General features: G+C 41.7%; 1 protein-coding gene across 7 annotated transcripts in view; it reads right to left on the reverse strand.

Moving 5' to 3' along the window:
• Positions 1 to 27,446, reverse strand: part of CACNB2 (calcium voltage-gated channel auxiliary subunit beta 2) — a 393,564-nt gene that overhangs the window by 242,835 nt on the left and 123,283 nt on the right. The window contains exon 1 of one of the 7 annotated variants that reach the window (XM_086714815.1): positions 24,672 to 25,545. The exons of the other annotated variants lie outside the window; for them this stretch is intronic. Coding sequence (XP_086570941.1) covers positions 24,672 to 24,719 — 48 coding nt within the window. The 5' untranslated portion in view covers positions 24,720 to 25,545. Of the gene's footprint in view, positions 1 to 24,671; positions 25,546 to 27,446 lie in introns of those variants that run through there. 7 annotated transcript variants of the gene reach the window in all.

The raw sequence follows: 27,446 nt of genomic DNA on the forward strand, positions 1-27,446 counted from the left end.
ATATACGCTGTTATTTAGAGGAAACCTACAATTTGCTTTGCAATTTACATTGACATGGACAAAAACATTAGGATGATTTGATGATGCACCGATGGGTGGATAGATGCTTAGATGGACAGATATGTGATAATGAAAGTATATGAAATGTTAATGGGAGAATCTAGGGAGTGAGTACATGGGTGTCTCTGTAAGATTCTTTCAAGGTTGTTAGTACTGTTATGTAATCTACTAATAGGAAGTACATTTTTACCATATACATATTAGAGATTTGATTTCTAAAATATTTTGACAGCTACGACATCGTATGATTAGTTTCCTTCGTAATTCTACAAATTTCACATTACACATTTAAAAATATTGCTCTAAGAAAGACTCCCTTGGGCTTTCCCAGACCACAAAAGGGCTTATGGCACAATAAATTTAAGAATTTCATCCATAACGTTATCATGAGAAAACTGATAAGCAGCAATATTATTCCACAAAGTTTATTTCAAAGGATCCACTCCGTGGTACGTAAAAGGTAAAAAACTGACATAGCGGCTGTGTGCCCAAGTAAAACCTTGCTGATATCTAAGAAATAATTGATTTATATCCTGTGCCACTGAACTACTGATGCGTAACAAACTGTCCCAAAACTTAGTGGCTTAGAACGATAATTTATTACGCGCCATGGTTCTGAGGGTTCCCTGGGCTCAGCTGGGTTGTTTCCATTTGGAGACTCTGATGTGGTTATGGTCAGAGAGCTGCTGGGGCTGAGTCATCTGACAGCTTGACTAATCTGGACACCCAAGATGCCTCACACACACGGCTGGCAGTTGATGCGGGCTGTCAGCCAGGAGCTCAGCTAGGGCTGGTGACCAGAGCAAACCAGGTGACTTCTGCACGTAGCTCAAGCTTCTAATACCATGCCACCTAGATCCCAAGAGACACTATTCCAAGAGCAAGCATCCCAAGAAACCCTGCGGGGAGCTGCAAGGATTCTTATCTAACCTTGAAACAGCACACGGCATTACTGCCACGATGCTCTTCTCGTCAAAAGTGAGTAACGGCACCAGCCCAGATTCGGAGGGAATGAATACTGTGTGAGGGCACAAGCACTGGGCATGTGGCTTATGGTGAGGGGAGACGGGCATCCATGGAGACCCAGAGAGGTTAAGGGACCAGGGCAATGCCCAGCTTTGACCCTCCAGGGTCTGATGCCTACGCCCTCCCACTTGGTTGGTCTCTTTCAGTTGTAACAAGAAAAGCCAACTAGCGCTGCCACACACGGAGGGGTCCGAAACAGGGTCCCAGACTCTCAACCCACCTCCGATTCCAGACACAGCTCTTACTTTAAGCCAGGCCATGCAACATTCTCCTCCTTGGCCCACAGTCTTAGATCCGGCAAACAGCCACTCAGCCTACCAGCGAACCCAGAAGTGAGAGGGAGCCCCTGTCCCTAGAGTCAACTCTCAATGAATAGGAATCAGAATAGGCCACAAATGCTCCCAACTGTTACCCTGAGAGTGGACAATTCTGGGAGGTTTTGGTACACTTCTCAGGAGGTCCCAGGGCACTCTAGACCCCTCGCCCAGAACCTTGATGATGTTCCTCTGTGTTTTCTCCTTGCCTGTCTCCCAGACACCACCGGCCCAATAAACTGCTTGCACGGAGTCCCTGTCTCAGGCTCTTCCTTTGGGGAACAAGGCCTGTTATGATTAGATGCATCCACTCTATTCAGGAGAGAATGGAGTTCCAGATCTGTGAAGTTCCAAATCTGTGAGCGCTTCTTCTCAGGATCCACGAAGTGAGCCCCTACTGAAAGAGGTCCCTGGAGACTACTGAGGAGCTGAAGTGTTCACATCCAGGCCCTTTAGTTATCTCACTAACTAGACTGTGATCCCTTGAGGATAAGTGCTTCCATTTTCAGAGCCGTGTCTCACATTACATCTAAATGCCTGGCATTTAACAGGTGCTCAATTAGCGCATCCCGATTAAGTAAGTGGTTCTCCCTGTTGAAAGTATTACCTCCTTATTCCAATCTATTAAAACCGCAAGTACTATTTTCCCTAGGGTATGCCCTGTAGGCTATCTTGTCTGCCTAAGCAGGGCTTTATCCTAAACTCCAACTACCCAACACTAATGAGTGTTATTTTGTATGGACACGTCTACACCTAATGATCCGATAGACTCAAGCAGAGATGGAGTAAGCATGGCAGAAAGAGCGCAGGTCCGGAGTCAAACAGCCCAGAGTTGAATTCTAACTCCTTTATTCATAAAATATGGAAACTGGAGCAAGGCAATTCACTTGGTTGGACCTGTTTCCTGATCCACATAGAGACTCCAGTGACAACTGGCTCGCAGAGCTTTGGGGAGCGTTGTATGAAATGAGATGTATAGCATGCAGATGGTCAAGCACACAGTGGCTCCGTACCTGGGATCTCCCTGCTCCCGGTTTCCTGCTTGGTCTTCATGAGGTACTTACTGTGTGATCGATGCATATGCCTGGGTGAGTCTTAGATTTCTCCTTTGTAAAGGAAGGATAATTAACTTTCGTGTGTACCTAGTACGGCTGAGGCCAAAATCAAGTAAAATCATGCATGTGAAAGTTGCTTGAGAGTTACGAAAGTACTGACAGCTCGTGGAGGAGGTGAACAGGAGGCTGCCATGCAGTGCTGTATGTTCTGTGCACTGCACAAATGCCCTGGCCAAAAGGGTAGGTTAGCGGTGAAATCCAAAGAGGCCGCGCCTGCCCGTGGGGGGTGGCATTTTTCTCATTTGTCTGCTCAAAGACAGTCCCTTTTCTAACATGCACAGAGTGTCCGTGATGACTAGCAGAGGCCCTAAGAGGAATGAATAAAGGAGTATACACTCCTCAGATTCAAATCCTGGCCCTAGCATTTACTAGTTGTACAACTTTGGCCACAGTCCCTGTGTGCCTCAATTTCTTCATGTAAAAAGCAAAGGATTTTATATTACTCACAGGTTATGAGGATTAAATGAGAAGAGTACCTAGCACATGGTACGCAATAAGTCCTCATTATTTTTTTAAATGTTTATTTTTTGAAAGAGAGACACAGCGTGAGCAGGGGAGGGGCAGAGAGAGAGGGAGACAGAGTATTTGAAGCAGGCTCCAGGCTCTGAGCTGTCAGCCCAGAGCCCCACATGGGGCTCAAACCCACGAACCTCAAGACCATGACCTGAGCCAAAGTCGGATGCTTAACCGACTGAGCCACCCAGGTGCCCCAATAAATGCTCATTGTTAATTATTCTTATTCTTATTCTCTAAATGTAACATTATAATCCAAATGAAGATGTGCTATTTGTGGGAAAATGACACACAGTATTAACGATTCAAAATAGCACTCAGATCTATTCAAAACCAAACTGTGTGTGCACGTTTTTGCATGAGGCCAATTAGCAACGTATAAATCTTTCTTAATTTTTGACGAATATAATGGATAAATTGATGGACTCCTGAAACACACAGTTTATAAAAACTTAGCTCTAAGGATATGAAATGGCTTCAGAATTCATTCTCTTGCACAGGAAATTGTTTTGGCTGAAGCCAGAGGTATTAGAAACCATGACTTTGAAGAGCTCTGTACTTAGTTTAGATCAATCTGAATATTCATCTTTTTTTTTTCAATTGTTACTTGTTAGTTTAAATCGAGGTTTTTGTCACTTACAAATAAATACCCAATTATTAAACAAGAATCTCCACTGCATTCATATTTTAGATATCAGGGAAAGAAAGCATCATGTGGGAAGGAAATAAAATCCACCTAGAATTATGGTACACTTGCTTATTTATTTATCCATCCAGCATATATTAAGCCTATTTTTGTGCAAGGGACTACGCCTTTCCAATATGAATATTTCTAACAGATTGCCTAAAATTCTGTCAATAAGTCATGATACTTCTTCCTATGACAATTTATCATCCTATGATGGGTTATCAACTAAATGCTGATCCTTGTTGGATTCATAATTCTTCAAGGGCAAGAACCACATTCATCATTTTAATATATACTACTATGACATATTATGTAGAAAAAAATGTTGGCTGAAATGATAATACAAATGTCTGCCAAGTAAACTTCAAAGACACATCCCAGCACAGCACACTGCAGTAATCTAACCCAGAGAGGACAAGGACATGGAAAATGTCATAAAACAATGACTTCCTAAAGCAAGGGTCTAACCACAGCTTCCTGTCCCTTTGGAGGGAGTCATCGACAATGACTTGTCACTGAATAATAGTCACAACACCATTTTCTGCCTCTTGATACTGAATATGGGGAGAGGAGAGGGGAGAGGGAACTGAGGGAGGTCATGGAGGCGGGGGGGAGGGGGGGGCTATCTGAACTTCTTCCAGAAAGAACAGAACCATTTGTTTTTACCAGTTCTGGGACGGCTTTCAAAAACATGGCCAAAGCCATTCAGATTTCATTAATTTGGCCAACCAGCTAAATTAAAATGTCCTTGATAAGGATATATGTAGTGAGGATTCATGAGATTTACCAAGTATCCTCAATTTTAACCAAAACTTCCTAGAAATTAAAAAACAAACAACTATTTTCACGGGGGTGATTAACCCAGAATATGTCATGAAATGCCAAATGACTATCTTTGCTTATCTTAGCCATCTTCCGCTATTAGCTGGAAATAGCTATTAGCTATTGGAGGGCAAATAAAGTTTTGGTCTCAATAAATAATGTTTTATGAGTAAAAAGAGGAAAAATAAGAATCAGCATATTTATGTTTCATTTCCTTTTCCCTCTCTCAACAGTGCCCACCACTGCGATTCTCACCTCATCTGGACAATATAGGAGACTGTGGTCTTCCCGAGTTTCCATAGTGGAGTCCAGCTGCCTTGGCTTCAAGAGTCTTTCTTGCGTGTCCCCACTCACATCCACGTAGACTTATGATCATGAACATGGGAGCCTCTTACTTCTTACCACATCAAATCTATACAGAAAGCCTGTGCCTCTTTGTATTCCTGTCTAGCCCTTGTATGATGAGGCTTATATTTAAGGTGTGTAGTCAGAGTAATATTAGGTGTAGCCACTTCCTTCTAATTAGATATATTGGTACACAAATCTTCATATGTTAGCAAGAAAAGATCCATTTGTGAATACTCACGGAAGCTACTCACTTAAATCCAAGATTTGAGCTGAAACTTACAGGCAAATACCCACATTATATTATAACTGGTTACATACAGGACACTGGTTCCCAGACCATTTCCCAGACCACGGGTAATCTACGTGAGGATTAATGGTTTGAGAATTCAAAAGCGGTACATTGTTTTAAAAATGAAGAAGATGTTGTTTTATTCTAGGCATATACTATAAGTTCCTGGAGGAAAACTCTTTGATTCATTTTGATGTCCCTCAGGAATAAAACCATATGGGCAGGGGCGCCTGGGTGGCGCAGTCAGTTAAGCGTCCGACTTCAGCCAGGTCACGATCTCGCGGTCCGTGAGTTCGAGCCCCGCGTCGGGCTCTGGGCTGCTGGCTCAGAGCCTGGAGCCTGTTTCCGATTCTGTGTCTCCCTCTCTTTCTGCCCCTCCCCCGTTCATGCTCTGTCTCTCTCTGTCCCAAAAATAAATAAACGTTGAAAAAAAAAAACCATATGGGGGCTCCTGGGTGGCTCAGTTAATTAAGCATCTGACTTCGGCTCAGGTCATGATCTCACAGTTTGTGAGTTCGAGCCCCGCGTCGGGCCCTGTGCTGACAGCTCAGGGCCTGAAGCCTGCTTCGGATTCTGTGTCTCCCTCTCTCACTGCCCTTCCCCTGCTCGCACTCTCTCTCTCTCTCTCTCTCAAATTAATAACCATTAAAAAAATTAAAAAAAAAAGAATAACAGAATATCTAAAATGTGCCAGGCACTAAATACATATGGAATGAATAAACTTAAGCATGATTAAGCTAAAAATTATATATGTTTGCCTCTACAGTGCATGAGAAATCATGTTTTATCATTCTTGTTTTATGAACCTAGGCAGACACATTTAATCTCCACTTTATACTGATTTGTCATGCATATCATTTAAGCTTAGGCTAACATCTGGTATTCACTCTGGTCTCCTCAGGTGATCATGTTTTCTCCTTGTTTTATTGGAGTTTGGACCACTTGGTTCAAATGAACGGAGATCACTCAAGTTCCCACATGTGGCAGGCCCTTGTTTAAAGGATACACATTTGCAGGAACTCAGAAAAACTGAAGAGTCAACTTCAGAAAGGCCGGGAACCATTTTTATTTTATTTATTTATTTATTTATTTATTTATTTATTTATTTATTTATTTATTTATTTATTTTTTAAAAACTTTTCTTAATGTTTATTTATTTTTGAGAGAGAGAGACACACACAGCGTGAGCAGGGGTGGAGCAGAGAGAGAGGGAAACACAGAATCTGAAGCAGGATCCAGGCCCTGAGCTGTCAGCATGGAGCCCGACACGGAGCTTGAACTCACTGTGAGATCACGACCTGAGCCAAAGTTGGACACGTAAACGACTGAGCCACCCAGGCACCCCGGGATGTGTTCTGCTGTTAACACAACCTGCCATCCTGACTGCTGTTTTCACAGGTCATGCTTCCCCAAAGCTCTATTTTCTGCATCCTGAGCCACTTTGATGACTCTCTCCTTTTCTGATGCATACTCTTTACCACATAGCTTCTGCTTCCTCGCATATTTTTACTCAAAATTTGGACTTGCTGTGACTCCCCATGACTCTCCCTCTCATCCATGACAAATTTTCAGCGCCTGCCTCTGAAGGCAAGTGAGTCTGTGACTCCCTTACTCACGTTCCTGAGTCAAAGTGCTTACCCTAATCACACATATTTTGGCCGCCCGTGGGGCTGTGGGTCAGGGCAGTCTATGTAGTTCATATATGCTGCCTTTTGGCAGTAACGATGAGTTTGGCAATTTCACATGGCTACAGGCTGACAAGGACATGATTGGCATTTCTAATAAGGTTGGCATCATTATTCACTTCTTTATAGTATTGCTTATATCAATTTCACTCTTTGTTTCTGAGTTTATTATGAAACGGAGATCATTGCTTTTTTGCCCAAAATTTGCAAGTTCTAATCTTTTATGTTATGTGAGGCTGAAAACAATGCATGGTCCATTGATGTTCTGAGTTGATTAGTTATTATTTAAAGTTGCTAGAAAACATATTTCAATACTCCAACTCATTGAAACTTACGACAGATTGGCAAAGAATGAGAACGGTTGAATCGTAAGTTCCTTATTTCATCTAAACAAAGTTTCAGCATTCTGGTTGCAATCAAGTCACATAGCTGGAAACTAGAGAAATAGGTTCACATTACTAATAAAAACTGACGGTGAAGATTTACTCTGAAATTCAAAATCCTGAGCTTGGACTACGTGGTAATTTAGAAGCCATTGGTAAAAACATTTCTTGTGCTAGTGTGCACTTTCCAAAAGGCAGAACCACTATTTAAAATAAATTTTAAGGACACCTGGGTGGCTCAGTCGGTTGAGCGTCCCACTTCAGCCCAGGTCATGATCTGGTGGTCTGTGCTGACAGCTCGGAGCCTGGAACCTGCTTCGGATTCTGTGTCTCCCTCTCTCTGTCCCTCCCCCGCTCATGCTCTGTCCCTCTCTCTCTCTCTCTCTCTGTCAAAAATACATAAACATTAAAAAAAATTAAAATAGATTTTAAAAACCACTCTTGCATGGGAGAATAGGAATAACCTTTATTTTCTTCATGTACCGATTCATTTAAAAGGAGAGTAATTCTCTGTGCGTACCCTTCCATCAGATCCTAGAAGCCAATCTTCAAAAATACTTATGTCTGCAGTCTCTTGCATCTACTTCCTTATTAGGAGGCTACCCTTTCCCCCTTATGAAGAAGTACCAGCATTAACAGGATAATGTTGGGGAAATGAATCCTGAGAGCTATTACTCAGTGGTAGCTGTCTGACATCAATAATGATATCAGTACTCACACCCGACCCACTGGACCTGGAAGTCTAGCAGTTAACTATAGCCTGAAATTGAACCATAGATGAAACTGTCAAAGCCAGGTGACTGCTGTTTGCTCCAGAGAGTAATGGAACAGGGTTGTCAGAGAGAAATCCTCACTGCCTGAACACCTAGAAAAAAAAAAAAAAAAAAAGCCATGGAGAAGTACATGTCTCATCAAGGGTTTGAAAAGGTAAACACGGACATCCAATCAACTCAGAAAAAAAAAGTCAGATTGTCACCTCATTTTTCATGGGTCTGTAGGGTGAAAGAAGCCAATCAGTGCCTTTTAAGAGTGTTCTTTAATCTGACTGTACTGTCAATCAGAGTTCAAAAGTCAAGTTCAATGAGAGAAGCAGTGCAATAAGGAATCGTATAGGGAAAAAATGAAAAATCAGAAAAGTACCTTCTAGCAGTGATGGCTTTTGCCTTTAAAGATTCATTTCAAAATTTTAAGTGCTCCTTGGCCTGTAGAAATAAGAGTTCTATTATTTTAAACACTAATGAGCACACTATAATTATGGTTCATAAGTGAAAATCTATGAAATTGGTTGTTTCAAGAGGGACTGAGCAAGGGTTCTTAAAAAGAATACATTAAAAACATTTTTTAATGTTTTTATTTATTTTTAATAGAGTGTGAGCAGGGGAGGGGCAGAGAAAGAGGGAGACACAGAATCAGAAGCAGGCTCCAGGCTCTGAGCTTCATAGCTCAGAGCACAGAGCCCGACATGGGGCTTGAACTCACGAGCTGTGAGATCATGACCGGAACTGAAGTTGGTCGCTTAACAGACTAAGCCACCCAGGCACCCCAAGAATACATTTTTAAAACCAGAAGAATTTAACTAGAGGTCTGCATTGCATGAAAAAAAAATTACAAGGATTTTTTAATTATTATTCTTTTTAAAATCTATTTTTGAGAGAGAGAGAGGGAAAGAGAGAGAGAGCATGTACACAAATGGGGGAGGGGCAGAGAGAGAGAAGGAGACAGAGAATCTGAAGCAGGCTCTAGGCTCTGAGCTGTCAGCACAGAGCCCAGTGTGGGGCTCGAACCCCCGAACTGTGAGATCATGACCTGAGCCAAAATGGGACACCCAACCAACTGAGCCACCCACGCACCCCAAAGATTTCTGTTTTAAAATGTTTGTGACACCGAAGGAAGAGGAGACAAGACAGGCAGAAGCTTTGGTCTCTCTTCCCTCCCAACAAGAAAAAAATGAACAGGCCCACCTTGGTGAAACCCTTAAACACAAGATTACAAGTTCGAGGGTCTGTCTGTATAGCCACCTTATTCAAATCTGAGGGGTGGACATTCAGTAGTTGGTTAAGGAACTAACCAACTAAATTAAACCAACTAATTAAATCCCTTTTAAAGGCATTTTCAGGATTTGTTCAGAAAAAAAAAATGCTGAGGCACTGATACTTTGAAGCAACTTTGTAAAATCTCTTTCTTATCCCTTTCTACTTCAGGTGCCTCCTTTCCTCTATTTTTCTGGAACTGAAATTCAGTTCACTAAAATCAGCAGACAAGTCAATTTATTTCAGCCAAATTAACCTTGCTACAAGGAAAGCTGCCAACAGATTTTGCCAGTGTGACCTATCACACAGCATATTGCACACAGGATACCCTACTTCTGATTTAACAGTTAGAGGTTAGTTAAGACTCCCAAGGGGTAGAACTTTCTAGAAATATGAGGAAAGGCCAGGGCTGGGGGGAAGGAGAGGTTGGGAACAGGGGTGTGAGGGAAGAGGGGGCTGGGATCCCAGATTCCTGGTTCCTGGGGAAGGGAGAGCCTGGGGTCTGAAAAAAAAAAAAAAAAAAAGAACTTTCTAGAAACATGAAATCCATGTTTTATCATTCATGCTAGACATTCATCAGAACTGTGTCAGCTCAGACCCATGGTCCCCAGGTCAGTGTTGCTCAAGGAGAAATAAATGGTATGTCTAGCAACAAAAGTTGTACCTTGCAAGGAATAAAATATATATATTTATATATTTATATATATTTTATATATATATATATATATTGTATTTTATTTTAGCTCCTTTATTGGTAGACTCTTCACACTGTTCCTTAGCTGATTCTATGAACTTCAGTTGTAATTCAATCTTGTAATTCAACAGGCTGCCAATAGTTACGGAATATCTGAATAAAATGCTTACAGTCATTATTGGTCACTTAAATCAATTCAAATATTAGGTCTTGACTCTTGACAGGTTTTTTACCAGACACTGATTCGACTGGAGAGGCAATTCTGGATTTCTCCTACAGACTCCATCTTCCATAATCCCCATTTATGTAACCAAGGAACATCAGCACAGCTGAACTTAAGGCTGTTAATGCTCACTTCCTAAGCTTTAACCATGAGAGAGCCTGGTTCCTTTAAAAATTCCTATCGTTGTGTTCCATGTGTGTGCAAAGATCATCTGTGGTTTATGCTGACCGGGACCTGCTTCCTTTCCTTTTTTCTTTTCTTTTCTTTTCCCTTTTCTTTTCTCTTTTTTTCTCTTCTTTTCTTTTTTTTCTCTTTTCTTTCTTTTCTTTTTCTTTCCTTTCTTTTCTTTTCTCTTTTCTCTTTTCTTCTTCTTTTCTTTTTTTCCCCCTCGAAACAACACTTGCCTTTTACTTTGGGAAATTCTTCTGCATCTTCAGTCAAGTAGCCCTTGCCCCTCTCTTGGCCTGAGAAGATCAAGCTGGCCACTCAGATGCTCTCTGAGGAATTTGAACCTTGAGTAACCCGACACAAGTTGACTTGAGGTGAGCCGACTCACCTTAGAGGAAGGGCGCTGAAGAGTGTAGCCACAAGTCCAGATTCTCTGTGTTCCTGACACCCCAACTTTCAAATTTCCTTGGATTCTCTGAGATCTCCGCAAGTCACAGGATGCACAAAAATCACACTGAGAGGTTATTAAAAATTAAATGATGAAGATCCATCCCTGAGATGCAGATTTTATGGGTCTGGGATGGTTCCTAGGGATGTGCATTTAAAAAAACTTTTTTTAGTATTTATTCATTTTTGAGAGACAGAGAGAGACGGAGCATAAATGGGAAGGGGCAGAGAGACAGGGAGACACAGAATATAAAGCAGGTTCCAGGCTCTGAGCTGTAAGCACAGAGCCCGATGCAGGGCTCGAACTCACAAATCACAAGATCGTGACCTGAGCCGAAGTCAGACGCTTAACCGACTGAGCCACCCAGGTGCCCCAGGATGTGCATTTTTTTTTTGACAAACACTCCTAAAAATTCTCATGTTAGTGCCCCAAAGAACACATTGAGAAACACTGCCATAAACAACCAATGAATTCTGTTTTAAATTAGAAAGAGGGGATTTCTTTTTTTTAAAGTTTTTATTTATTTTTAGAGAGAGAGAATGAGCAGGGAAGGGGCAGAGAGAGAGGGACAGAGGATCCAAAGCAGGCTCTGTCCTGACAGCAGAGAGCCTGATACAAAGCTCAAACTCATAAACCCACGAACTGTGGAATCATGACCTGAGCCAAAGTCAGATGCTTAACTGACTGAGCCACCCAGGTGCCCTAGAAAGAGGTGATTTCCTACTGTGTACCCCCAAATTACCTTATCTTATCCACTCTTTATAAAGCTTTGCAAAGTGATGATTAATAAAGAGCTACGTACCTTGGGGAGAGAGGAGAAAAGAGATTTTTAGATCGTTCAAGTGTAGTGTTTAACCCTCCCCCTTTCCCCTCCACCCTGTTCTGCTCCTTTCAACTAGAATCCCCGGAAATTATGAAGTCTCTGTTTCTTTCTGAGGAGAATGTATCCAACTAATCCGTGTAGCAAAAGGGTTGTAATCCGCCCCTTTGAAGAAGTACCACTTTGCTTCATGTAATCCTCCCCCCCCCCCCCCCGCAAAAGAACAACCTGATTTTCCCAATAATCAAATGACCCAAGAAAGTCACTGACTCATGTGGGGAAGCTTCACAGACCCCATGATACCACTGCCCTCCCCGCAGACCCTCCAAAAGGGCGAGAGACACAACGTGCAGAGATTCTAACACGCCCAGGACCTTTGTCACAGTCCTGAGAGAAGCCACTTTGCCCCTTACCCCCTTCCTTCTGTGCTGCTGTTTGGAAATCAGAGAGGGTTATATAAATTATGTATTCCTTTGGCAATGGGGAGGAGAAAGGCACTATGCTCATCACAAAAGTGCCGGGGTCGGGGAGGGGGGAGGGAGGGAACCCCAGTAAACAATAAATGAAGCTACTTCTGATGATTCAAACGGAAGAGAATCGGCTGTTATCTCAATGTAATACCAACGGAGGAGTCCGGCTCAATGGGAAGCAGATCTATTCAGCAAAAAGGTCATCTGGCAATAGACGGCCTTGAGCCAACAACACAAAAGGCTGGTCAGAGCATTGCTACCTGCCCGAGCTCGGATGGGGGTGTGCAGCGAATGACACATCTAAAACAGGAGCCGCTAGTTTAATATGGAAAAGATGGGGTAGCTTTTAATACATATGGCTGTTAAAGCCTTTAATTCAAGGCTTCAAAAAAATAATCCGGTGATGTTTTTATTTTGAAATGGCCGTGCTTAAGGATACTTTAAAATATGTTTTTTTTTAAACAAACAAATCACATTTACCTATTTCATAACCATTGTTTTTAAAAGGACTTAGTTCATGGGTTTTGGTTAATTTCATCATTTAAATCAAGCTAAGATCTCTTTTGCATTCAGAGCAGGTCCTTGCCAGTGGGTAAATGCCTGTTTCCTGTTTCAGATCCTAAATGAACAGAATATCAATAATCTAAGCAGGGAAAAGAAGCCTAAAGAGTAAAGAGTTTCAAAGTCTAGCAACAAAGTTTATGTTCTACTTTGTAAATACTGAAAAGACCAAGGAATTTAACTTTGTATCATCACAAAGCTCTGTGTGTGTGTGTGTGTGTGTGTGTGTGTGTGTGTGTGTGCATACACACACCCATATATATAATGAATTTATATAAATATAAAATAAAAGTTGCATATTATAATGACCAGTAGGAACAAAAAATAACAATTTAATCATATTTCTCCACCACTATTTACTTATTCATTCAACAAATATGTCATCACCATGTGCCACAGGCACACATTGTTGCTGGATAATCAGGAAACAACCATGAAAAGGGAACTCAGAGTGTTCAAAGAGGCACATTTACAGGAGTAACTGTGATAAGGTATAGTAAGTGCTGTTGCAGGAAAAGAGCACAGACACTACCCCAGCCTCTACCGAGGAGCAGAGGCAACAGAGCGCAATGCGCACTGGGGGAAAAGAATGACATTCAGTGCCACTGGGACTTGAGTGGGAAGGTGCTAGGGGTTAAGGCCCAGGAGGCAAACAGGGCTTGATCAGGAAAGCAGCATGCCGATCAGAGAACACAAATCCACTGGGGGTTCTGAGCAAGGAAATGACATGACTGCATTTGACAAGAGTCACAATGGCTGCTCCCATGTGCTGAAAGGACGGTTCAAGAATCACAAGTAAGACAGGGAGACCAGTCGAAGGGGTTGCTGCAGTAATCTGGGGAGGGACAGAACTGGGGTCCGCACTAGGGTCGAGACAGTTGGGACAGAGAAGCTCTTGAGGTAGAAGTGACTGGATGTGACGACTGACTGGGTCAGAGAGTGAAGGGAAGGGAAAGTGATTCATTTCTGGCATGGACCAGGCAGAGGATGCCAGTGCCTTCCAATCTGCCCGATGAGGTGGGAGTAGATGCAGGCATTGGTGGGAGGGGAAGGAGGCACAGAGATGAGGAGGAGCAGGATGGACAAGACGGGGTCAGGTTTACACAGGCTGTGTTTGCAGAGCCTGCAGAGTTCCCAAATAGAGATGTCTGGACTTTGTTCAGTGTTTACACATCTGTGAAACTTGCTGGAGGATCTGAGCTGGACATATAGATTTAGGAGCCATCAGCATATACGTGGAATAGTTTTCCTTCTGGGGCACCTGGGTGGTTCAGTTGGTTAAGCGTCTGACTCTTGATTTGGGCTCAGGTCATGATCTCATGGTTCGTGGGATCGAGACCCAGGTCGGGTTCCAGGCTGACAGTGTAGAACCCGCTTGGGATTCTTTCTCTTCCTTTCTCTCTCTGTCCATCCCCCTCTTCCCCTATCTCTCTCTAAAAATAAGTAAATAAACGATACAAAGTAAGAATGGTTTTCCTTCCATTATTTCAGCCATTTCTTCTTCAATCTACTTTTTTTTAAGGTTTTCCTTCTTTCAAGCCTTTTTTTTTTTTCCAATATATGAAGTTTATTGTCAAATTGGTTTCTATACAACACCCAGTGCTCATCCCAAAAGATGCCCTCTTCAATACCCATCACCCACCCTCCCCTCCCTCCCACCCCCCATCAGCCTCAGTTTGTTCTCATTTTTTAAGAGTCTCTTATGCTTTGGCTCTTTCCCACTCTAACCTCTCTCTCTCTTTTTTTTTTTCCTTCCCCTCCCCCATGGGTTCCTGTTAAGTTTCTCAGGATCCACGTAAGAGTGAAAACATATGGTATCTGTCTTTCTCTGTATGGCTTATTTCACTTAGCATCACACTCTCCAGTTCCATCCATGTTGCTACAAAGGGCCATATTTCATTCTTTCTCATTGCCACGTAGTACTCCATTGTGTATATAAACCACAATTTCTTTATCCATTCATCAGTTGATGGACATTTAGGCTCTTTCCATATTTTGGCTATTGTTGAAAGTGCTGCTGTAAACACTGGGGTACAAGTGCCCCTATGCGTCAGTACTCCTGTATCCCTTGGGTAAATTCCTAGCAGTGCTATTGCTGGGTCATAGGGTAGGTCTATTTTTAATTTTTTGAGGAACCTCCACACTGTTTTCCAGAGTGGCTGCACCAATTTGCATTCCCACCAACAGTGCAAGAGGGTTCCCATTTCTCCACATCCTCTCCAGCATCTATAGTCTCCTGATTTGTTCATTTTGGCCACTCTGACTGCTTTCAAGCCTTTTTCAAATGTATATTGGTGTTGATCAGCCTCTCTAAGAACTGACTCCAGATGTTTGACTGCCTGAAGGAACACCAGTATAAATAAGAACAGAAAGTCATAGCATGCATATGAGAAGGAAGAGGAAGAGAAATATGGAAACAGGTGCATGAGGTATCACAGAAGTCAAGGGTAAGCTGGTTCAGGGTGGGACAGTGGGGTGGGACCATGGCTAATGCATCTGATGATCTGACCATTCTGACTGGTGTGTATCCTCAGTGAGGAAGACCCACTAGGCAGGCATAGATCTCCACTAGGCATGGAAAGACCTCTTAAGATGATTGATGTTGCTCCGCTAAGATCGCATCTATTCATTCCTTTTGATCTTCGTTTGCTTAGGAAATGTGCTAACAGTAAAGATATGCAGGGTGCAAATGAATTTAATAAGACTTGACCAGCCTGCATGACCAATTCTTAGCATGCAACCTAAGCATGCATGAAGGACTAGACCAGTAAACAGTAAAGATATGCAGGGTGCAAATGAATTCAATAAGACTTGACCAGCCTGCATGACCAATTCTTAGCGTGCAACCTAAGCATGCATGAAGGACTAGACCTTGGCCCACAAGCTGAGCACATCTACATGTAACCCCCTGGGAAGGACAGGCCTAAGAAACCAGCCAGACCTGGCCTTTCTTATTTCACAATAGTTCTGTGAGCACATAGGACAACTTCTCAATTCACAGATTCCTCAATTTCTGGGTTGTTTTCACTCAATGCACTTCAAGTGGAGTGTTTTCTAATGAGCTGAAATATGTATTATATGTATTTATTTATATTTTATAAGCCTTTCTAGAAGAAGGAGAGGGAAAGAGTAATTTAAAGGCATTTGTCTTCTTAAATATTTATCAAAAAAATTAAGCATGCTCATTGGAAAATGTCAAATGATATAATAAGTAAAAATCCCACCTGTCCCTCTATAATCCCACTTCTGTGAACTTGGCACACATTGTTATAGCTTTCTAAAAATTTTTTTAACATTTATTTATTACTGAGAGACAGAGAGAGACAGAGCATGAGCATGGGGTGCAGAGAGAGGAGGAGACACAGAATCCGAAGCAGGCTCCAGGCTCTGGAGCCCGGCGTGGGGCTCGAACCCACAAACTGCAAGATCATGACCTGAGTTGAAGTTAACCGGCTGAGCCACCCAGGAGCCCAGGAGCCTTCTAGACTCTTCTTTTGCGGATGGCAATATAGATACAAACACCCACAGAGTAAATGTGATCATTCCATATACATTGCTCTGCAACTTAATTTTTGGGTACCATAGTTTCAGAACACAGACCTCCTTCCATGTCACTCTGTTTTTCCTTTAATGCCTGTTTGGTATTCTTTCCGGGTGGTATACCATTTGTTGTCTCCTATTGTTGGATATTCCAGTTAACTCAATATTTTAATGGTCCATAAACTCATGTGTCTCCACCAGTAAGCCAGGCCCTCCTGAAGGCAGGGATTAGGGGTTCAGTTCCTCTCTGTACTTTGAACTTTCTGGATAGCTGTGGGCGAAAAGCAGGTGCTGAGTAATCCCTTCGTGAATGAACAGGTGGCTGACGACAGCTGAAGCTCTCCGTAAGTAGATAAACTTTACAAAACCTTTCTTTTGAACAATGAGTTTATCCTTCTGAAAGTGACGGCTCTTTTTCAGCAACCTTCTTACCACAGGAGAGGTGCTCAGAGCAGAGGGAGGCAGGAATTACAATAATTAAAACAGTTCACACTTCACTGAGTACTTACTATGCGGCAAGTATTTTCATAGTTTAACACATATAACATTCACAGTAAACATAGGAGTAAGATTCTCTTGTTATTCCTCATTTAACAGAAAGGGAAATTGAGGCACAGAGTGATGGACCCTTGCCAAGGGTCTACAAGGTATGGCTTTTAGGCCTCTGCTCCAGAGTCTGTCATTCCCATATTAAATTGCCTCTCCATACTGCCCAGTTCATTGTGGCATTATTTACAGTAGCCAGGATATGGAAAGAATGTAACTGTCCATCATGAGAGGACCGGATAAAGAAGACGTGAGATGTGTGTGTGTGTGTGTGTGTGTGTGTGTGTGTGAATGTATACATATCAATGTATATATGAATGTATATATGTGAATATATATATACACATACATACATACATACACATACGCAATGGAATAAAGATGTGAGATACACACACACAATGGAGTATCGTTCATCCATGAAAAAGAAGGAAATCTTACCATTTGCAACGACATGGATGGAGCTTGAGAGCATTATGCTAAGTGATATAAGCTGGACAAAGAAAGACAGATACTATGTGGTATCACTTAAACGTGGAAATTTTTAAAAAAATCAAAGTCATAGAAAGTAGAAGAGTGGCTGGAAGGAGCTGGGGAGTGGGGAAAATAGAAAGAGGTTAGTAATAGGTTACAAACTTTCAGCAATAAGAAACAAGGTCTGAGGATGTAATAACTAACATGGTGACTATAGCTGATCACACTATATTGTATAATTGAAATTTGCTAGGACAGTGATACTTACATTTTCTCTCTTTCTCTCTCACACACACACTATATGTATATACATACATATATATGTATATGTATATATATACATATATATGTATGTATACATACATATATATATACCTACACTATATGTGTGTGTGTGTATATATACACACACACACATATAGTGTGAGGTGATGGACAGGTTACCTAGATGGAAGGGATCTTTGCACAATATATATCAAATCACCAGGTGTACACTTTAAATACCTTACCATTTTATTTGTCAATTATACCTCAATTAAGCTGAAAGAATGTGATCTTCCAAAAAACAAACAAACAAAAAACAAACGCCGCTCCAACGGGAAGGGAGAGCAATGAGAGACAACCAGCAATGTGCCGAGAGGCTTTAAAGCAACTGGATGATCCCATACCTGTGACAATTGATCAGGAAGCTCATTCTCTACACACGCCCAAAGGATGCAGACTGCTAAGTGAATTTCATCCCACCCCTCCCCCCATGCTCCTTAATGTTTGTAGGCATGTTCATCCATGTCGTTTTCTATTAATAACATCTCCTCATGCACTGAAGCTTATAATTAAAGCAAAACTTAAAGCTCTAAAAAAGTACATCATCAAGCAGTATTTTTATTGTGAGGTATTTTAAACATGTGCGGCTGTCATTTCTGAAGCTGAGGTCTTCTACTCTGATGGAAGCATGCCTTCTGAAGGATATTGTCACATCCTATAGAGACGAGCAATAGTTCAAAAATATTTTTTAGGATCAGCGGCATCTTAAAAATTGGAAGGGTCGGGGCGCCTGGGTGGCGCAGTCGGTTAAGCGTCCGACTTCAGCCAGGTCACGATCTTGCGGTCCGTGAGTTCGAGCCCCGCGTCGGGCTCTGGGCTGATGGCTCAGAGCCTGGAGCCTGTTTCCGATTCTGTGTCTCCCTCTCTCTCTGCCCCTCCCCCGTTCATGCTCTGTCTCTCTCTGTCCCAAAAAAAATAAATAAACGTTGAAAAAAAAAATTAAAAAAAAAAAAAAATTGGAAGGGTCAAATTAAGGATTTTAATATGGCCCAAATTAAGAGCTATTATAAACACGCGCAGTCCCAAACCTGAAAAGTCAGCAATCTCTTGAGAAAAATGGGCTAGGAAAAATGTATATAAATTTGACTTTAAATGTATATGAATGTATATACACTTATAGGAAAAATGTATATAAATTTGACTTTAAAAGAGAGGCAGGTTTAAAACACCACATATTACTCTTCAAAATCATCTGAAGTCATAGCTGGAAAAGCTCCAAGTGATTTAAGGTATGTGTGTAAACACGTACACACATACACATGCAACATCCATCCATATATATATATTTACATATATATGTTACTGTGCTTATGAATCTGACTCTTTTATCTGTGAAGGGACAGAATGGAAGCCACCAAAACTCTTTAAAAAGTCATTTTCCATGAAAAACCTATTTTCCAATGCAAAAATAGTAAATGTGTACCTTGACCTAACTAGTTAACTAGTTAAGACAATTCTGAGAATTGGATAAAGTAGAAACTGTGAGAGAAAACTCTAAGTCAAAAGGGTACATTACCCACAATGCTACCACAAGAAATCTCTTCAATGACAACTTGGACATTTCTCAAGTTCAATGATAATTGATTTTTATACTCAGATGCACTAAAAAATTCTAGCGTTAATTAAACTGAATTTTAATCCCATTATTTAAACTTAGAAATACATCCCAAACAGGAGGCACAGAACACTATATATGGATAAGAATACATATTACTTTAAATCTCAGGTTGGCCCCTATTGGATTTTGAGGCCTGAGGCAATAGCTACTCCTCACCTGAAGTTTCTTGATCTATAGAATGGGGATATCATCATTTGCCTTGCCTTAAAAAGGTTACTTTAACATCACATGAAATAATGGGCTATAAAAGTATTTTGTAAACTCTGTATAAGACTATACGATTGTGCATTAGGTAACAATAACAATCAGAATCTACCTAGATTCCTGAATTTCTCAGAAGCTACGTTAGACTGTTCGCTGCTGAACAACTTGCTTGTTTTACTCAATGTAGTTGAAAACCCATGTACAACTTTTGACTCCCTCAAAAACTTAATTGCTAATAGCCTTCTGCTGGCTGGAAGCCTTACTGATAACATAAACAGTCGGCTCACATGTATCTTGTGTGTTTTGTATGTTATATGTAACATATAGTGCATACTTACAATAAAGTAAGCTAGAGAAAAAAATGTTATTGAGAAAGTCCTAAGGAAAACATATTTAAGGACCTGCTCAGTTCAAACCTGTGTTGTTCAAGGGTCAACTGTTTATACACAAGTGACATCACTGGGTGATCTCACTCCGTTTACATGCTCTGAAAGTTCAGAAGTGATCATATACCAAGGACAGAGTGCTCTGATAGGGGACTGGTAACAGACTAGGTCGTTCTCCACCATCTAACCCATTTGTCAAGGCTTTTCAAGACTTGTAGTAGCTAACACAGGCAGTAACCAGCCAGTTGAGGCCAGCCACCCACCATCTCGTCACTACCATTCCCTACCGCTGTCCTACTATCGTCACTTTGTCTCACGATCTCATTTCATGGTGCCTCCAGCTTTGGAGAGACAACTGTGTGCCAGGCAATATACTAGGGGCTGACAAACATTGTTTCATTTTAACTCTCAAAATAACCCTGTAAGCTTTTCCTATTTTCCCAATTATACAGATTTCTCAGAAAAGTAGGGGGTCTCAGAAAAGAAAATAACCCCCCACTAACCCAGAGTAAATAAGTGAGAACATCAAGAATCACACCCAGGTTAGCCTGAGTGCAAGCTCCAATGATATCTATATATACCCCTCTGTCGCTAATCATTTTATTATGCTAATCACCACAGTATAATATTGGCTAATCACCATGCCAATCAACTTCTTCCTGGTTCTTTTTTTTTAAGATTTTTCATTTTTTTAATGTTTATTTATTTTTGAGAGAGAGAGGGAGAGACAGAGCGTGAGCAGGGGAGAAGCAGCAAGAGAGGGAGACACAGAATCCGAAGCAGGCTCCAGGCTCTGAGCTGTCAGCACAGAGCCCGACGCGGGGCTTGAACTCACGAACCGTGAGATCATGACCTGAGCTGAAGTCAGACGCTCAACCGACTGAGCCACCCAGGCATCTCTAAGATTTTTTAAAGGTAATCTCTACCCCCAGCCCGGGGCTCGAACCCCCAACCCCAAGATCAAAAGTCACACACTCTACCAACTGAGCCAGCCAGGGGCCCCACTGCTTATTCTTTTCTGAAGAAAAAAGCCTCAAAAGACAAATATCCTAATAGAAAAAGAGGCAAGGAATTGAACAAATAGCTCACGAAGGAGAATATCCAAATGGTCACTAAGTGTATGAGAAGGTGCCTGATTTCATTAGTCATCAGAGAAATGCCAAGTACAAACATAATGGGAGTTCTTGTACACATTCACCAGGCGGGCTAGAATGTAAGAGGTAACACCAAGTTTTGGTGAGGCACTCCTGGTAGGAGTGTAAATTGATGGAACTACTTTCGGAATACTTTGTTTACCACTATCACCTTAAGCTGAATACACATATATATACCCCACGACTTGGCATATGCGTATACATATGCAGAAGTACATATGCAAACATCCATAAAATAGCATGTCACAAATGTTCACAGAGGCAGTATTTATAGCAGCCCCAAATTGGAAACTACCCAAAGGCCTATGGATGGATGAATCTTGTGAGTATCATGATGAACGATGCAAACTGAACAGAGAAGTATATACTGTATGAGCCCAGCTGTATAAAATTTGGAAACAGGATGTTAGAAGCCAGATGAGTGGGTGCCCTGGCTGGGGGGCGGTGGGGGGGTGGTCAGTGTGCGGAAGGGACCATGAGTGTGCTGATGTTGGTTGGTTTCTTGGTTTGGGTGTTGGTTACACAGGCTGGTTCACCCTGTGAACTCTCGTCAAGGTCGCCACTTAGGATTTTTGCGCTTTTCTGCGGGGAGGCGGTACCTCAATAAAACGTTTACTGAAAAGAGTTTGTATCCATCTCTGCTCTCCAGTGCATGCAAATGTCAGTAGTTTAGAAGTGCTTCACAGGGGCGCACACAGGGCTTACTATGCTTATATAGCCTTTCAAGCTTAAGAGTATTTGTTCAGCTGACGGGTTTTCATGTCATTCAATATGATGAAAATAGCAAGACAGTTTAGATAAAAATAGGAATTTCTTCTGACATAGGAAGTAGGGTTCAAACAGAATGATCATGAGGGGTAAACCAAATAATGAAGACTAGGTCTTGGAGTCAAAGAAGAATGCCAAAGAGAAAGGCTTCTGCATTGAGTCTCAAAGAAAAGGGAAGGGGTCACAGCCTGCAGGGTGGGCATCACTCGCAGAATGCTTTTGAATGTGGAGGTGGGGTTATGCAAATTAGGGGAGGGGCCCTAATAAAGGGGACAGCTGTGGAAGATAAAAACCCCCGAAATGAAGAACTATGGCATATGTACATAACTTTATTCAAAACCCACGTAACTTTCATATTCTTTCTGAGACAATGTTGGAGTAGGAGGAATCCTTAAGAAAGCTGTCATACTAAAAAAAAAAAAATTATAAGAACTAGCAGAGGGTTCACACACACACACACACACACACACACACACACACACCAATTGATTTATATGTTATAGCTAATATATATATATATTTTTTTTAATTTTTTTTTCAACGTTTATTTATCTTTGGGACAGAGAGAGACAGAGCATGAACAGGCGAGGGGCAGAGAGAGAGGGAGACACAGAATCGGAAACAGGCTCCAGGCTCTGAGCCATCAGCCCAGAGCCTGACGCGGGGCTCGAACTCACGGACTGCAAGATCGTGACCTGGCTGAAGTCGGACGCTTAACCGACTGCGCCACCCAGGCGCCCCTATATTTTTTAATTTATACACACTTTAAATTCCCAAGCTTCAGTTGGATTTCGGTACTGGCATGATGGTCTAAGCCATCGTCCTCTGAAATGGACACTGGCTGGAGAAAAGCCACCAGGACAGTCCACATAAGGGGCATTCAGTGACCAAGGGCCCGGTCACTGGTACTACACACAGTTCTGGACTGTCCTTTGCCCTGTTGTCTCCCAGTCATTCAATGAGCAGCTCTGAGACTCAATGTGTCATTTGGAGACTTACAGGCAAGTTAGAGATCTCACAGAAAGACCCATTCACAGAGAGTTCTTTTCCTCTACAGAAACGAAATATGTTTCACATTTGACAGACCTATAGCTTTGGGGTGCCTATCTCTAAGGAAAATTGCAATCCATACGTTAAACTGCCAAAGCAACAAGACTAAAACAGCAGGTGGGTTACGGGTTAGAATTCCCCAGAGATAAATGTTCTAAAATAAAGGAAAATTTATTTCTAGTGACAAAGGTATGAATTTCTTTTATCTGTTTAAAATATAGTTGTGCTGTAAGTTTTGTGGATCCTTAACCAAAATGCAAGGTAAAAAAAAAAAAAGTTTGAGAATGAGCAGAAGAGCCAAATCTTCTAAACTTTCCATCAACGTTCCAAAAAATTACAGATCGTGCTGTCTCTTCCATTTATTTACATGTCCAGTGTAAGGAAAAGGACAAAGATAAGTAGGAGAAAATTATTACTTTTTTGAGGCCTTATTTCAGAATTCCTCTATCCAATAGGCCACATAACCACAGATTTCTTCTAATTCATTATATAAGAGTAAACAGGAATACATAAAGGTCTGGAGCTGTCAGCCTTCATTATTCTGGAAAAAATATGGATTTTTAATCTCAAATTACTTTTAAGCTTTTCTTTATGTGGATAATTTTACACTTTAAAAAACTTTCTAATGCTTTTCCCCTCAACTCCTATTAAAAAAGAATTGATTTTTCTGTTGGGGGTAAAAGAAAAAAGAAACCCATCTATTCCTGCAGATGTCGTCTTTAAAAACCTTTGCTGCCTACCTCACTACTACATTCACTCCTTGCGTATCAACTGTTGCATTCAAAAGACAAATGGCCCTGGATATACAACAATTACAGAAACCTTTACGTGAAAGGGGCTTCTCACGCTTTGCCTTATTTAACAAAATTGAATATTCTCTTTCGGATCCGATGGGAAAGCATTCATCCCTTCCCTGCCTCCAACTCCCGGTCCTCAACTTTATTATTGAGATCCCATCAGATTTTGACCTTGTTTGTCCTGGAAGTGTCACGCACTATCTGTGCTGGTGGCCAGTTTTCCAAGGTCACGGATTTCTTTACATGACACCCTTAAGTATTGATTAGCTCCCTTTGTGGAATTTCCATTTGTTTTGCAGCCAGCAATCGCAGACCAGTGTGAAGCCGTTCAGCACTGCAGTTTGGCTAGCCTGCGGAAACCTCTTGTCCTCCCTCTTTCACATCAGTCCCTGAAAATGAAGTGGCCGCGTGCAAAAAAGAGCAGGAAAATAAAGCCGGCGCTTCCCCAGAGCCTGCCGGCTAGCGCACTGCACAGCATATTTCAATTAGCATCCAATCAGTTTAAGTAGTGATACTTCAGTGTTTGCAGAAGCCTGCCTTGTAGAATTTAATACTCAGACAGCCATTTTGCAAAACACAGCAGGTCCGTGAAATAAGGGCTATTTCAGTGAAATAGTCGCAGGATGATAAAGCTGCGATAAATCCTGGCGTTAGTGGCAACAGCTGTGTCATCCACCAAGCGATTATCATCTACGCTTTTTCTGAAGCTGTGCAAAATAGGATTTAATAGGAGCCTCTGTGGCTATCGTTAATTTCACAAACTCCATAGTATTCCTCTCTAAAAGAGATAATGTTTTTTTCCCATGCCATAATTCACACATGAAAACAAGGACTCCTTTAGGGAAAAGAGAATATCAACTGGTTTGAACTGATACAGATCTCTGAGACAATGGACTTCCCAAACAATCCCCGTGCAAGTGATTTCCAATCTTATCAAAGTAACACGGCACCAGAGATCTATAAAAACGTCTCCGGAACAATCGCAGCATCTCCCATACCTCAGGTGCCTTGAAAACTCGTAGTACCAATGACTGATTCCCTGGCTGATACTCAGCACAGGGATTAAAAACATCCGAGAGAGGCAACATGCACGAGACAGACACGAATCGTATTTTCAGCCCCTAGCTGCAATTCTACAGCAATAGAAACTTACATAGGACACCCGTACTCGCCGCCGATGCACCAGCCCACAGCACTGCATGAAGAGCGGTGCGGAACGCAGTCAGCGTGTGGCTTCACCGAGCTGCACTGTGCCTCCTCGTCTCATCACAGCCACTGTCCATTTCTTCCCACCTTGTGCTCCCAGGTAAGAGGCATGGGCAAATCAACACTTAGCTTCTGCCTTCCTAGGTAGTTTCTAAAAAACACCACGGGTCCTTGCAAGCATGCCAAAACTTTGTTGTCCCTGTTTTTCTTTTCTTTTCTTTCCTTTTTTTTTTTTTTTTTCCGGGTAATTTGAGATCTTCTTCAGGGAGTTGTCTACAGACCAGAAAATCGGCCAAAAGTAAAATTTATTTTCCTGAGGTAACTATTCCTACCACACAGTTATGACAGTCCGGATCGGCAGAGTTTCTTGGCAACATTTTTACAGTAGCCATTCTCCACTCAGGAGACTGTCAGACATCAGAGAATCTTGCCTTTCACAAGCCTGCAGTATCCTGCTTTTTACAAGAGGAGGCCCTACTCCTGATGCTGTTTATGTTACTGCTTCTGAGCGCACGGCTCCCCCCGCTGCTGCTCTGCCATTATTGCCTCCCTTCCAGCGCTCAAACCAGCAGCAGCATCCTGGCCTCCGTGTTCTCTCTGTAACACTTCGGGCATATCTGATCTGCGACTTCTCCCTCCTCCCTTTTCCCCTGAAAAATGACGGAGTCTAGACTTTAATTCACTCTGGATTCCTAGGACTACAGAACCACCCTCCCAACTGTCAGACGCTTTGTCTTGTGGTACGTGTTTCACATGAATTGTAGAAAAGATTGCTGGAGTGGCCTCAGGACCCGACTCACTTGATCACTGCAGCTACACACAGGTTTCTGTGTGTGTGTGTGTGTGTGTGTGTGTGTGTGTGTGTGTGTGTGTGTGTGCGCGCGCGCGCGCGCACGGGCGCTCACTGCCAAAATATTCACTTCCTACGTTACAGCACATGAAATAAACATAACCCCGGTAAGTAAATCTGATCAGAGTCAGACATAATTAATTAGATAATATCATTAATTAGATGATCCATCGCCTACAATTTAGACACGAGACACAAAGTGAGGGTGCCTTCAAAGCAGGAGATGTTACAAATGAATGCTCCTTGCAAGCTGTAATTTACATTCTTCTCTAAAGATACAGTTTGCTGAGACTGAGCCGATCATAACATTCTTCCAAAAGGCCTTGTGCACGCCACACCTGAGAAGATGAACTATTAAGGCATTTGGGGGTAAAACTATTAATTTTTACGGTATCAGCCATTCTAACAAGCAAGGATTCATACAGCCTCCTAGTGTGCCACAGCTAATGATCTGCACTTGACCCCATGCCCAAGTCACTCCAGAGGCTGCTGCCACTCAGGAAGAGAGGTTAACTATTTCCCGCCACCCATGAAGATCACACTGCTACGCTCTTCAGGCCTTAGAAAGTGCAAGCCTATGAACTGTCGACACTTCACCATTATTTCCTTAAAACCTATGATTTAAAGTAACAAATCTTTATTATTATTAACAGCCCAAGGGGCTACTGGAGATGAAAACAAAACAAAACAAAACAACTGCTGCCTTAGTTTAATGTTCTTCCTTCACTAATAAAGTAACTAAGGCCCCAAATAAGCAGGTGTTTTGCCTATAAGTAACATAAGCAATAGTATTACTACACCCAGTAATTTATGTAATTTAAATAGTCTACGAAAATTCTATGGCTTTATCATATACTAATTAATCCTCCATGTATCAGAAGGTCCAAAAGGGAAATAATGAATAAATTATAGACAGACAATAAGGCTACTTTTGTGATGACATCAGAAACCTAGAAGAAAATAAAATTTCTAAATTACATTGCAAATTGGCTTTTAAAGGGAGATCTGAGGGGGGGAAAAAAACTCAACATCTTCTAGACCATCCAAGATGCATTTCCCGTAGATAAGACATAAATTTGATTTTTTAGAGAAACTTTAGTGAGAAATATATGTGAGATAGTTTTTTTTTAATTTTAATGTTTATTTATTTTTGAGAGAGAGAGAGAGAGAGAGAGACAGAGTGTGAGCAGGGGAGAGGCAGAGAGTGAGGGAGACAGAGAATCCGAAGCAGGCTCCAGGCTCTGAGCTGTCAGCACAGAGCCCGATGTGGGGCTCAAACTCACAAACCGTGAGATCATGACCGGAGCTGAAGTCGGACACTTAATTGACTGAGCCACCCCGGCACCCCACATATGTGATATAATTTTTAGCGAGATAAGAGAACCTATAATTCAAATGTAGGCTTTTTCTTGAAGACCCTTCATCAATCTCAGCCAAGACACATTTACTAGAATAACTGAATAAAAATAAAGAATTAAAATTAACTCTAAGTTAGAAATAAGATGGAACTGTTGGAGACATGATCTCTTCTATGATTCTGAATTTGATTTGGAATTCACTTAACTTTTTAACTCTGATATCATCATCCGCAATATGACGGAGATCCCCAGTTCATTAGAGATTCCACCCACCTTGCCATTCAAGAATCCATGAAAGGATGCCAAGCTCTAATTTGATTCAGCAAACATCTATCAAGCACCTTCTATTTGCTCAGCACTGTGCTTGCTAGGTGTTCAAAACAGGAAATGAATAAAATACAGTCCCTACATGTCTTGAGGGACTTACAACAAAACGGAGCGAAGAGAACACAGAATTTGAGTGTTATGGGAACACCAATGGTACAACTCCTACCTATCCCGGAAAGGAATGCTA

This window comes from Puma concolor, chromosome B4, assembly GCF_028749965.1.
Source record: "Puma concolor isolate L17-30 chromosome B4, mPumCon1.1.hap2, whole genome shotgun sequence".
Taxonomy (NCBI): Eukaryota; Metazoa; Chordata; class Mammalia; order Carnivora; family Felidae; genus Puma; species Puma concolor.